At 39.8% G+C, this 14,325-nt stretch overlaps 1 protein-coding gene across 1 annotated transcript in view; it reads right to left on the minus strand.

The window, feature by feature from the left end:
- Nucleotides 1-14,325, minus strand: part of MAP3K15 (mitogen-activated protein kinase kinase kinase 15) — a gene marked incomplete at both ends in the record, with an annotated part of 71,416 nt that overhangs the window by 17,950 nt on the left and 39,141 nt on the right. Inside the window, 6 exons of the mRNA XM_080652296.1 lie at nucleotides 3,741-3,846; nucleotides 3,992-4,122; nucleotides 7,126-7,253; nucleotides 9,293-9,426; nucleotides 11,508-11,595; nucleotides 13,107-13,202. Of these exons, the coding sequence (XP_080508422.1) occupies nucleotides 3,741-3,846; nucleotides 3,992-4,122; nucleotides 7,126-7,253; nucleotides 9,293-9,426; nucleotides 11,508-11,595; nucleotides 13,107-13,202 (683 nt within the window). The remainder of the gene's footprint in view (nucleotides 1-3,740; nucleotides 3,847-3,991; nucleotides 4,123-7,125; nucleotides 7,254-9,292; nucleotides 9,427-11,507; nucleotides 11,596-13,106; nucleotides 13,203-14,325) is intronic.

Below are 14,325 nucleotides of genomic sequence, written 5' to 3' on the forward strand. Positions count from 1 at the left end.
TCCTGCGGTTTGTCCAGAGGGAAGAGGGGAGGGAGGGAGAAAAGGTTCTGATTCCAGTGCTGCGTGCCACTGGGCCAGCAGGGACAGGGGAGGAGTCTGAATGAGGACTAGAGTGTTGACTAATATGGAACCCTTCCAAGTGTAGACTGTGTTTGCTTCTCAAAGTGCCATTAAGACTTTCTCTTAGAGAACAGACTGACAGCTGTCAGAAGGGAGGGGGGTTGGGAGGCTGGGTGAAAAAGGTGAAGGGATTAAGTACAGATTGGTAGTTACAGAACAGTCATAGAGATGTAGAGTATAACATAGGGAATATACACTGAATGGCCAGATTATTATGATCTCTGAACGCATAATAATCTGGCCACTCAGTGTCTATCCCATATAATAAGAGGCTAATAACACACACACACACACACACACACACACACACACACACACACACTGAGTGGCCAGATTATTATGCATTCAGAGATCATAATAATCTGGCCACTCAGTGTAGTTACTAATATTGTAATAACTACATATGGTGCTAGCTGGGTACTTGAAAATGGGGGAGACCACTCTGTAAAGTACATTATTATCTAACCACTATGCTGTACATCTAAAATTAATAAAAAATATTGAATGTAAATTATAATTGAAAAATAAAAATAAATAAGAAACTAAAAATTAAAAGGACTTTCTCTTTGTTATCTAAGGGTGGCTGGAAAAGTCATGGGAAATGACTGGTGCCCCAAGCAGGATGTAAAGGGCAGTGGGAGACAAAAATAAAATGGCTGTTGTAATTACACCCTCTGAGTCCAACATGTTTAACATGTTAGTTATGCCCATAAACTCAATTCTCTCAAAAGCTCCTGCCAACTCTACTAACCCATGACTTCTAAGTGCAAATTAGTATTTATTTATTTTTATCAAATCTTTCTGTTGCAATTGCTATTAATCAGGTACAAAGCACCTCACCAATATTAACTCATTTAATCCTCACAAAGGCTCTATGGAGTAGGTACTATGAGCATGTTTTACTTGTCAAGCAACTGAGGCACAGAGTGGTTAAGTAACATGCCCAAGGTCACACAGCTAGCAAGTGATTGAATATGAATCTAAACCAAGGATGTTTACAGCCACAGACCAGAAGAGAGTTCCTGTTTTGAGTTTCACTCCTCTGTATTGACCCAAGAAAGATAAAAACATGTGTCCACAAAAAGGCTTGTATGTGTTCATAGCTGTGTCATTCACAATAACCCCCAAAGTGGAAATAATTCCAATGACCACTAACTGGTGGGTAAACAGAATGTGACCTAGCCACACAATGGAAGACTATTCAGCCAGAAAAGGAACCAACTGCCAACATAGACTATAGCACAGTGAACCTCAAAGATTGTGCAGTGAAAGAAGCTCCATGCAAAGGACCACATGTGCTACCACTCAGTTTCTGGCAAATCTATACAGAGGGTAGATCCGCAGTGGTCTGGAGCTGGGTGGGAATGGGATTTAACTGAAAGGTGGAACAGGGATCTTTTAGGGGGGTGATAGAAACATATGAAACCTAGCTTGTGGTGATGGCTGCACAACTAGGAAAACTGACTAGAAACCATTGAATTGTGCACTTTAAATGTGTGCATTTTATGATATGTAAACTATACCTCAATAACTCTAATAAACAAAAGCAGAGGACTGATACTGGTCATAAAGGCCCTTCCTCCTGTTCTAGCTGGTTTACACACACATGAAGATCCTTCAGAGGAACACAGGAGGGAGGGTTTCAAGCAAAGAAGTTGCTCGAAGTCTTTGGCTCTCCTTTTAGGTTCTGAGAGCCTTTGGGCATTTGCGTGGAAAAGGCCCACTGTGTCCACCCTGAGATTTCTGTTTTGCAAAGAGTAATTATATACAGGGGAATTTTCTACCCAAAATGAGACCTCTTTTTTATTATTCCCCAAACACCCCAGCATCATTTTGCAATGCAAAATTCATGCCTCCTCAAGCCAATTACTTGGGAAAATTTGATATGTGATAATGAATTATACATGTCTTTTCTTTGTGATTTTTTTTCCCTTGGGGATGCTAATTATGAGATAAATTGTTGGGGGGTTTATGCCTTGAAATAAGTTCTTGTCATATCAGAGTCCCTCTTGCTACATTTTGCCAAGCTAATCGGTGGCTTCCAAAGAGGAGGATTTAAGTCATTTTCAATGAAGAATAAAAAAAATGTTCCAGTCATACGTACATATATACATACTCATATACCTGTTGATATAATGTATATTTATATCAGAAAGAATGAAAATCCAATACACTCTTCCTTTGGCAGATTATGGTGGAGTCCTTGATGCAATCTTTTTCCATTTTGAGTGCATGTACCTCCCTGGTTTAGAACTGAAAATTTCTAATGTATAAAAGTTCCCTTTAGATAGGGAATGTGTCTCTATTATGGGCGTCCAATGGCCAACATACAATAATTCTCTTGTTGAATAAAAGTCTTCCAAAGCTGAGATAGTAATCACCCAAACTAAGGCCAAATCTGTCCACTGCACAGCTTGGTGCTGCAAGGACAGAGAACAGTTAACTGGCTTTTATAGCTTATTTCAGAGTTATAAAATCACAAGCACTGTTTCATAATTCCATTAAGCAAGGTCTTTGTGATCCTTTTATTATACTTTAGGGCTGTGGTCGGCAAACTCATTAGTCAACAGAGCCAAATATCAACAGTACAACGATTGAAATTTCTTTTGAGAGCCAAATTTTTTAAACTTAAACTTCTTCTAACGCCACTTCTTCAAAATAGGCTCGCCCAGGCCGTGGTATTTTGTGGAAGAGTCACACTCAAGGGGCCAAAGAGCCGCATGTGGCTCGCGAGCCACGGTTTGCCGACCACTGCTTTAGGGGATCATAAACCTTTACTTATCTAAAATTAGTGTGGAACTTCTTCCCTAAGATGAAAATTTTTGCTATAGTTGCTTTTAAGCAGGAATTTCAAAAAGCCATAGGTAGCTTTTTTTAATTATATATTTTTATTGTTTCAGAGAGGAAGGGAGAGGGAAAGAGAGAAACATCAATGATGAGAGAAAATCATTGATTGGCTGCCTCCTGCATGCCCCCCTACTAGGGATCCAGCCCACAACCCGGGCATATGCCCTTGACCGGAATCGATCCTGTGACCCTTAAGTCTGAAGGCTGATGCTGTATCCACTGAGCCAAACCGGCTAGGGCCACAGGTAGCTTTTAAGCACCATTCTACTCATTTGTCTTGTAAATGGAAAGCTAGCTGGCAATTTTAGACCACTCTGTGACTCCAGTCCCTCTCAACAATTAAATGATCCATCACTGACACATGGAAAAGAAGCTCCAATTCCTCAAACCCACTTAGAGAACCATATTCCTGTCCTTGGAAATGTAATCCTATCAAAGCATGAGGTACCAGAATTCACTCAAGTAACAGGCTATTTTTATGACAGACCAATAAGCTATCCTACTAAGTTGTCTGAGGAACACTGTTCAGAATTACCCATGATTCCAAATTACGTGCTGCTAAACTTGAAAGAGATGCCACCATTTTGCTGATTGCTTAGAAACCCTCAGAAACCTCAGCACTACAATGACCCAAAATTTGAAGGCAAAGAAGAAAGTAAGGCAATCTTGTTGCCACAGTAGCTGGCTAAGTGCGTCATTATGACAAAGTTCAAACAATTTGAAATACACTGTTCACTTCAATTATCAACTGCCCACACGCCAGCTCTGCTTACCAGCAAAAGTCTCTACACATACATTCACTCCTATAAGACGTTTAGAAGTTCCAAAATCGGAGATTTTCACCACTCCATTATAGGTATTCACCAGAATATTATCACCCTGTAGGAAAGAAAGAACATCAAATGCTTAAAGACAGATTTCAAAAACAAAAACAAAAACAACGAAAGCAAAACAGATTTGGACCTTATGAAACAATGATCTGAGATGCATTTACAAGACCTCTTTGGCTCAGACAAGCAAATACCTTTATGTCTCTGTGCACAATGTGGTTTTCGTGGAGATAGTTAAGGCCTTCCAGGATCTGCTTAGTGTAAACCTTGAGGGTGGACTCCTTTATCGGCCCCCACTTTGATTGCAAAAGAGAAGAAAGGCTTCCTGGAAATGGACACAGCAGAAAACTCATCAGGGTGACAAAGATTAAGTTCTAAGAGTGCAGGGAAATAAAGTCAGGTGATGTTTTGATCCTAATATAAGCGCTCACACCAAAATCTTTGCAGCTGGGCTAAACGCAATGCCTTTTCCTCCATCTGTTGCCTGTTTCCAAATGAGTGAGCACTGCAGCCAGAGAAGGGACTAGAAGTGAATCAGCACATCAGCCTGACCGGAGGAGGTGGAGAGTGAATTGGAACCACTTGTGACCCTGGAAATTCAGGGGGGCCACCTTTGGGTTTAGCTCTGTTCAGCTGCACAAAGTCAGAAGAAGAGTGCAACAGTTGCTCTGTGACCTTGGGATGGCTGGCCCAACACTGTAGATCCTGGATATATGTCTCAGCCACTCAGCTTGGATCAAAGCCACATCTTACACCTCACCCTGAGTTCAGAGGTGGACAGGACTAGAGAGAGGGGCTTTTTAGGGCAACAGGGACCAGGATCAGCGGAGACTGGGTCTCTCCATCCTCATTATGAGAAGTCCCCAATGCCAGGTCATAGGGACAGTGACATCTTATCAAACCCCCTGCAATTATACTATTAAACATTAAACCTTTAGGCCCAAAGTAAACCTCCCTTCACTTTATTCTGATCCTGTTTCAGAGCTTTTTACCCAGAGCTGTGTGTGTGTGTGTGTGTGTGGGGGGGGGGAAACACACCTCATTATGCCTCAGTTTCCCCATCTGCAAAAGGGGATGAACACATCTATTGTCATCCTTAAACCTCACACCTAGAATATTAATTAATGTGAATAGTAACTGACATATTTTCTGTTAGACTATGAGTAACCTGAGGGAAGAGGAAACTTTATTTCTCTTTAATGTAATCCTCAAAATCAAGCCCACTGTCTGGCTCTTAATATATATTAGTTAGGCTCCTACTATAATAGTAGGCTCTTAATACTTGTTAGTTGAATGAGTAAATACAGATTTCTAACTGAAGTTTTCACATTTGTATCGAGATTATAATTATCATTATTAATTTTTAAATTACTTAAATGAAGACTTACTGAGTTCTTGCTCTCTGCCACACACCATTTTAAGAGCTTTATATACATTTTCTCATTCAATAGACCCCAACCCTAAGATAGGGTCAATATTCCTCCAATAATTATTACCACACCTGTGGACGAAAAGGGGCCACACGCTAACCTAACTCAGGAAAGGCCTGCGTGGAGGCCTTGCAAACTCAAGAGACCTCAAGTAACCACAAAGGATGGTCTGAAATGAAAACCTTCAATGAAAAAGCAGTTTACAGTGGGTAGTCATGTCCTAGGCCAGCATCTTCCCTGACAAAGATCAACTATGATCTTTCCTGAGCCTACTGTCTTTTTGCATCTAAGGTAACTTACCTGTGGAATGTCAAGGTAACTTTAACTTCCCTTTTTCTGGACCCCTCAGGGCACAGCCTTGGCGCTGTGACTGAGACCACAGATTCCCTCATTGTTATTGTTATCATGTTAATTGTTGACTGTTAACTACCTTACACCCACCTGAGTAAAGAAGCATGTGTCTATCATTTTACTATTTATCCAATCCCAGAGGTTTCCCCGATTTGCTTTCTCCCACCTCCCTAATCTATCACCAAATGGATTTTATGTAACCCACTTATGTCTCCTCCTTTGACTGCAATGTATAAAACAAGGTGAGCCCTAGCCAGTCTGGCTCAGTGGATAGAGTATCGGCCTGCGGACTGAAGGGTCCCAGGTTCTATTCTGGTCAAGAGCATGTGCCTCAGTTATGTTGCAGGCTTGATTCCCCAGTAGGAGGCATGGAGGAGGCAGCCAATTGATTCTCTCTCATCATTCATGTTTCTATTTCTCTCTCCTTCTCCCTTCCTCTCTGAAATCAACAAAAATATATTAAAACAAGGTGAAAAATCGCCATTCTCTGGAGCACTATCTTAATATGTTGAGATTCTGCTTCCTGGAAACTGTCAACAGTTTGGCTCAAATAAACTCACAAAATTTCTTTACAAGTTTTAATGTGTGTGATTTTTTTTATGTTAACACACCAATTATTGTAGTAACTAGAGGCCCGGTGCAGGCGGGGAGGGGTCCCTCAGCCTGGGCTGCAGGCACAGGCGCCCGGGACCATGGGGTGTGAGGTTTGTCCCTCTCCTGGGCCGCAAGTGCAGGCGCAGCCGCAGCCACGGGCACCCAGGACTGCTGGTGCCCAGGACCACTGATGCCCAGGACCGAGGGGCGGGCGACTTGTCCCTCTTCTGGGCCGCAGCCTGGCTGGTCCTCTTTCCTCTCTCGCGAGCTCATTTTGTGCCTGTCTGGTTCCCATTCCTCTCTCCCCAGTGTTGAATGTCTGAGCCATTACAGTGTGAGGGCATGAGGGCATGATGACCATTTGCATATTAGCTCTTTATTATATAAGATTGTTATTACTCCAATTTATATTTCATTTAGTCATTCAGAAAACTGAGGGCACAGAGAAGTAAAGTATTTGCCTGAGGTCACACAACTTGCAGACAGACCAATTCAAATTAGACGATCTGGCTCCAGACACAAGGAACTCATACTCTTGTACCATACTGCTGCTTTGGGGGATTTTGTAGCTAAAGCACTGGTGTTCGATTTCACTGTCAACATGTTATTTTACAATGTCATTTTAATAAACCTCTGTCCTGCTTTGTCAAAACCACCTTTAAACTCCTAGACTGTGAAGGCCTCAAGACTGGAGACTATGCTTTACTCATCTCTGTCTCCATCACTCAGCCCCAGTAAACCCTCAATGAATATTTGATGATTAAATTAAGAAACCAGAAATCGACTGTTTGTGACACTGGAAAGTGGCATCCAACTCCTCTGAGAAATAAATGCTGCTTTTCCACACCTGAGAGGTCTGTCATTCTTTATATGGCAGGATGGATAATGATGTGCATATTATATCCTATCAGTGATTTTCAGAGTGTGAGACCAGAAGACCAGCGACTACTCACCCCCAGGCACCTGCTCCATGAATATCTTAATGTAGCCATTTTCAGAAACAGAGCCCAGGTACTGAACGACATTGCGGTGCTTGAGGTTCTTATGCAGGGCTATTTCCTCATGAAGAGATTGGGAGTGCCTAGTGGGAAAAACAAAGCCAGTGTCACCTGCCAAATCCCAGGGGCTTAGGGTCCACATTATATCACCAGTACCTGCCCTATTGCTGGCCATCACTTCTTTCTGGAAACTTTTTCTCCCTTGGATCCCATGAGCCTAATCAGCTTCCCACTTGTAAATTAGGGGTAATAATACCAGCCACACAGGGCTGCTGGGGACCAAAGTGGGTCAAATTTCTCAGACACTCATGGAGTGCCTGCTGTGTGGTAGGTACTCATTAAATGGCTGCTGTTGTTATTATCACTAGTGTGTTAAGGCCTGAACTCTTTAACCATCCTTGGCCTCTCTCACCAGCCCCCATGAATGGTAGTGTTCTAGAAGGTTCTGTCCTCCAGCATTCTAGTCTCATTCTGCAGACTCACTCTAGACCAGTGGTTGGCAAACTCATTAGTCAACAGAGCGGCAAACCGCGGCTCGCGAGCCGCATGTGGCTCGTGAGCCACAGTTTGCCGACCACTGGTCTGACTTGAATATAGAAAGTGATGCAGTAAAGGGTTCTTGAGATGAGGCAAAAATTTTAAAAGATGGAGTCTGACCTGAGTTTGAAGGTTCTTTTATGCCATGTTAAGCAATATGGTCTTTATGTGGACTTTGTGAAGGGAAATTAAATGATGAGATACATGTTTTAGGGAGTATGGGGGCTAGGGATAGAATCAACTTAAAGAGGCCAGAAGCTGGGACAGGGAGGTCCATTAGGTGGCTTCTGCTATAGTCTAGAGCAGTGGTCGGCAAACTGCGGCTCGCGAGCCGCATGTGAGCCGCGGTTTGCCGCTCTGTTGACTAATGAGTTTGCCGACCACTGCAATAGACAATTTGTTGTTCTCTGAATACGCTATGCTTAACAGCACTGTTCTTCCCGCAGCATAGAATGCCCTGGCTTCCTTTTCTACCAAGCAAACTCCTAGTCATCCCTCAAAGATGATTTATTTTCTCAAACTTGCCACAACTCACCCAGGAAAAGTAATTAATTCCTTTCCTATGCTCTGCAAACTCTCTGTGTACCCCCCCCCTTTTTTTTTTTAATAATACTTGTCACTCTAGCTTCCAGGCAGGTTTCTGTATTCCCTACCAAACTGGGAGAACCCTGGGATAAGGACAGTATCCTAGTAACCTTTTAGTCTGCAGTGCCAACTCAGAATCTGGCACAGAGAAAGCGCCAAATATCTTAAGTTCAGGCTGTAAATTTAGGAAACGGGGCAAAACAGTCTCTAAGGTCCCTTCTAGCTCTGAATCCCAGGAACAACTATCAGCAATGAAAAGCTGAAACAACTACAGCAATCAGTTGAAGGAGACGGTACATGCCAGCAATCCTCCTCCCCCGCCCGCCCCCCGCCAAAAAAAACCCAAAACACTGCAATGTACTTATTTAGAATTAGGTGGGAAATAAATTTTAAAAGGAATAATCATTTAATTAGTCTCTAAAGATGTTGAAGATATGAGTTAGGCTGGAAGAGGTTAATGGGGGGAAAACGAGGACCTATGTAATACTTTCAACAATAAAGATTTTTTTAAAAGTTCTAAAAAAAAAGAAATGAGTTAGTATTACTGGTGATCAAAACAAAACAAAACAAAACCCAAAATCTATGTGTGGGGTTGAAAGGCAGGGTATAAAACAAGTCTGTATTGCAAAAAGCTAATTTTTTTTTACCACATTTCATTTTCTGTAATGATACACCTGAATAAATGTTAGCTATTTAAAATGGTTACAAACCACAGAGTCACTATGTAAAAATATAAAACTGCAGACCTAGTTGATGGGTGGAAATAAAACTAGTTTTCTTTTAAAGTATGACTGCAATCCCCATGCCTCTTGGTTCCATTTTCTCAATCTATTTATAATATGCAGAGAACAAAAGTAAATCACCCTTATTACAAGAGAATTGCAAATTTTTTGATGACATAATGTTCTCATCCTTAAATCCTTTGCACCATTGGTGGTGGACATGGGATTTGGTTGTGGAGGTAATGACTGAAGAAATGTGGAAGGTCTGCCTCACTTGCCTGCAATCTTTCTCTGGGATTTCTTTGATGGCTATCCGTATTTGACTACTCAGGTCTCTCCCAGCATACACGATCCCGTATGAGCCTTTCCCCAGCACAACTCGATTACCATTCAGATCAAGGTCATACTCATACTAAAGAAGGAAAAACAAGATAAAAAAGCACACCACTTGTGGAGAAGCCCCATAACAGCCCAAACATTGTACTGCAATTTTTATTTTTATTTTTTAAATTATTTTTAAATATGTCTTTATTGATTTCAGAGAGGAAGGGAGAAGGGAGAGAGAGATAGAAACATCAATGATGAGAGAGAATCACTGATTGGCTGCCTCATACATGTCCCCTACTGGGGATCAAGTCCGCAACCTGGGCATGTGCCCTTGACCAGAATCAAACCTGGGATCCTTCAGTCCACAGGTTGACGCTCTATCCACTGAGCCAAACAAGCTAGGGCTGTACTGCAATTTTTAAAAACTTCTGAAGCCTGGCTGGTATGGTTCAGTGGCTGAACCAGGAAGTCATAGTTCCATTCCTGGTCAGGGCTTAATCCTCAGTAGGGGGCTTGCAGGAGGCAGCTGATCAATGATTCTCATCATTGGTGTTTTCATCTCTCTCTCCCTCTCTGAAATCAATAAAAATATATTTAAAAAATAAATAAAAACTTATGAATAATATTCAGTACCAAGCAAGTCACATTTCTTAGGTTATGTTCTTTTAATTAAATACTTACTTTAAAGGGGTAGAATTCTTAGTTACCCATATATTATAACATGATTTTATGAAATAGAATCCAAGAAATTAAAAAATATGGCTCATCTGAAACTTAGCTGGCTCACCCTTTGGAGATTACTCCCCATTTTAATGCTGCAATTTAAAAATGGTTCTTAGCATGTTAACTACCCCAAATAGGTGTTTTCCTGCATGATCCCTTACCAACTTGTTAGAAAACAAACCTCTTTCTTTAACCCAGAAAGAATGGGAAGGTCAATAAAATTAAATTTGTCTTAATACAAAGTACATATGCTGGGCCTCCTCCCCTCCTTTGGATGTATAAATCCAGCATTACATATACTGTACAAATTAACCTATAATTAGGAGCTATTTTGTTCCCAAAAACTTATCATCAAAAGTTGGTGCGCAGCTGCATTCTAGTTCAGCGGTCGCCAACTGGTGGTCCGCGGACCACTGGTGGTCCATGAAGTCCGAAAGGTTGGCGACCACTGTTCTAGTTGATTCTTCGAGGATTAAAACAAATGGAGCTCTATGATGAGCAATACTTACATAAAGCAGAAGCAACAACGGATTATTTCTGTTGCTTCTTATGCTCTACTGTGCTGACTTATGGAAGCATAGAGAACAGCGTGCATGCATGCCTCTTTCCATCTACTTCTAGGGGTGCTCATGACAATTAATGTTACTAATGAGTCCCCATTACTGTCTGATTAAACCAGACAGCATCAGCCTGCTCCATAAAAGGTTTTTATCGCACACCTTTCTCTGGCCCACATCTGTTACCTTCAAAGTACATCCCTTAGTTCATTCCTACAATAAACATTGATTCTAAGCTAAGAATTCAAATACATGACTCAATTATTAAAATGACCCCTTTATATTTTTCTGAAAGAAGCTTCAAGGAATTAATTTCAGTGTAATTTGAAAGTATAATAAAATTCCATTAAATTGTAATCATTGGGAGAACCTGAATTAATGGCAAATCTGAATAATTGAGCAAGATTTAAATATATGTGTAATGGTGTACTACAACTGTGCTATTCAAAAGAGCTTATGATGATCCTATTTTCTTAAAAATGATTTAAAAATTGTTATATTTAATTTATTATATGCAAGTAGCTATAACTAAAGTCATTGTAGGCATAAATGAAAAAGTCTGCTTCTAGCTGGTCAACCATTTATCTTGTAATTTCACAAACATGATTAATTGGCTTAGAAAAAACTTATCCAGAGGTTGTGTATAACAGAAAATTTTAGTCTAGTCCATGCCAAAGTTTTCTTAAACATCCTGGTTGAGAGTTTTTCTATAGAGATGCATTAAACTTAATCTCTGAAAGCCATGGATAGTGATGGTTAGCTCGTTCATAAATGAGTATTTTTAAATATACATATAAACATTTTTCACAAAAAATTCAGTATTTTCTTTAAGCATCAAAGATACAAAAGATAACTTTTTCCATGTTCTAGGTCTTCTGTGACTCACCTCTAAGGTGTCCCCATCAGTGTCTTCTTCCAGCTGCATTGTATTGACCACTTCATTTGTTATCATCTCTTTGACCAAAGAACAAAATCTACAACAGCAAATGTCACAAAGATGCTGCTAATTATGATCACTTTTATTCCATAACTTTAGCCATCTTACACTAAACTACAATAAAATATAAAACAAGTTTTTAAGTTCATGGAACAATCAATCCACTCCTTGATTTGACATGGTACTTTAATGGTTATCTAATTTAGTTCAAATACTGACATGATACTTGAATCCCTTCTATACAGTATCCCCACTAACTGGCCAATTGATGCTTGAACACTCTAGTGATGGAGAAGTCATTACCACATAAGGCACCTCATTCTTTGAAAAACTCAATGAGAAATTCTTCACTTATATTGAACTAAGACTTCTTTTATGTGGGTCTCATCCACAGATTCCTTAGAATTAATCCCCGTTTTTATAACAGCCCATTAGAAAAAGTACTTGATTTTACTATGTCCCTATTAAGTTTTTCCTCCTTGTTCCATCAATGTTTCCCCCAGGACTTGTTTGTGAGTCACTCCACTAACATAATTCTTCAAAAGTGTTTCTGGACTACTCTTTAAGTTTGTCCCCGTGACAGTGTTCCAGGGATGATTTAATCATTACTAAGGACAGTGGGGCCATCAACTCTCAAGTTGTAGACACTCTAGTTATTGGTTGGAAATAAGGTCTTTTACAGGGGAGGTGTGAGTAGGAAATGCATAAGGTGGCCTCATCATTCTGCTGACACAGATTAAGCTTAATATCAACTATTATGCATAATTTTTTCTCAAAAATCCTACTGGGCCATATCAGACACTTCCTAGATTTGGATAGTTGTTTATTTGCATACAAGTGATTTGACTAATTAGAAACTTTTTTTTTAGAGTTACCATAAGACCCCAATGAATTGAAATTTGGCTCTAAGAGAAATGAAAACATGTCCACACAAAAACTTATGTGCAAATGTTCAAAACAGCATTATTAATAATAGCCCAAAAGTGGAAACAACCCAAATGCCTTTAATTGATGAACATATAAATTAAATGTGGTCTATCCATACAATTGAATATTCTTCAGCCACAAAAAGGTATGAAGTACTGGTACATGCTACAACACAGATGAACTTGAAAATTTTATATTAAGTGGAAGAAGCCAGACACAAAAGACCACATATTGTATTTTATTTATATGAAACGGTCAAGAATAAGCAAATCTATAGAGACAGAAAGTAGATTAATGGTTGCATAGGGCTGAGGTTGAAGGGAAAATGGGGAGTGACTGTTAAATATTGAGTTTCTTTTGGGAGTGATGAAAATATTCTAAAATTAGATGTGGTGATTATTGCAAAACTGTAAATATACTAAAAAGAACATTAAATTGCATACTTTAAATGTCTGAAACATGTGGTATGTGAATCATATCTCAATAAAGCTGTAAATATTTTTCCTTAAGTTAAAATTTCAGGAAAGGCAGTAGAGCAAATAAATATTTTTCACAACAAAGGCCCTTTTAAAATGATTCACCATAATTAGATTGCAAATACTTGAACCAGGTATAACTCACCTATTACAGTGCTCTTCGGTGGAAAAGCAGATTTGAAAGTCATCAGAGTTCTCATAGACGTAAAGAAGGCAACACTGTCCATCAAATTTGGATACGCTGTAAAAATTCAAAACATTAAGAATGTTCTTATATATGTTATATTAATTTTTAAATTTAGGGAACACTCTAATAACAGCTTTTCTTCCATTTTACAAAATTTTAAGATTTATTGTTTTAATGAATTTAAATAGTAGGGACATTTATCTTGCTTATGTTTGAGTTTATATTCATCAACTGACTTTATTATGTATCAAGAACTTACTATATATTCATATGGGCAACAGGAAAGGGGATAAAATATAGTATTATATTTTATAATTTCACAAGACAGGAAAGGTATTTGTGAAATAATTTATTATAATATAGGAATTTCTAGACTTCAAAAATACCCTACTTTTTTCTTAAGTTATTTCTCTCCCTTTAAAGTGATGTGAACTTTATGCTACAGGTGATTCATTCAGTGGCCTGTGGACTCAGAATCAGAGAAAGGATATAGAGCTGTGTAGTGCAAGCCCTTAATTTGATGGAATCTAGAAGAAACTGAGACCTAGACAGGCTGTGACTTTCTCAAGGTCAAACAGCAAAAGAGGGATTAGAACTCACAGCTACTTCAGACCTGCTCCCACCCTCAGATGTGCTGACAGGGTGAGACTCAGAGTGTAGCTGTAAAAATTTGTAAAATTTGAGACTTGAAGTCTAGACCCAAATGGTCACCACTCGTGAACCGAAGAGCAAGAACCACACCTCTCCTCAGAACACCTAACCCCACCCCTTCACTAATAACAATGTCCAGGAGACCTCAGCCAAGTGTCATTACCAAGTAACTAACTCCCAGCTTTAGTTTGGTGGGGCGGTGGGGCGGGGGGTAGAGGGGGCGGGTTGTCCCTGAGAACTTGCACAGTATTGGATCAAAGAAAAAATACTTTCTCTTTCTATAGATATAATTTCATTATTTTTTTTGAAGTTTGAGATAAGAGAGTTTGGTCTATTACATAGAAAAAAAGACACTGAAGCATGCAATAGACTGACAATTTCAGAGGGAAGGAGGGGGCAGTAAGAGATTAACCAAAGAACTTATATGCATATATGCATAACTCATGGACAGACAATAGTGCAGTGAAGGCCTGGGGAGGGGGAGGGAGCAGACTGGCGGGGGGTGAATGGAGGACAAAAAGGGGAT

Source organism: Plecotus auritus (genome assembly GCF_963455305.1).
Source record: "Plecotus auritus genome assembly, chromosome: X".
Classification (NCBI taxonomy): Eukaryota; Metazoa; Chordata; class Mammalia; order Chiroptera; family Vespertilionidae; genus Plecotus; species Plecotus auritus.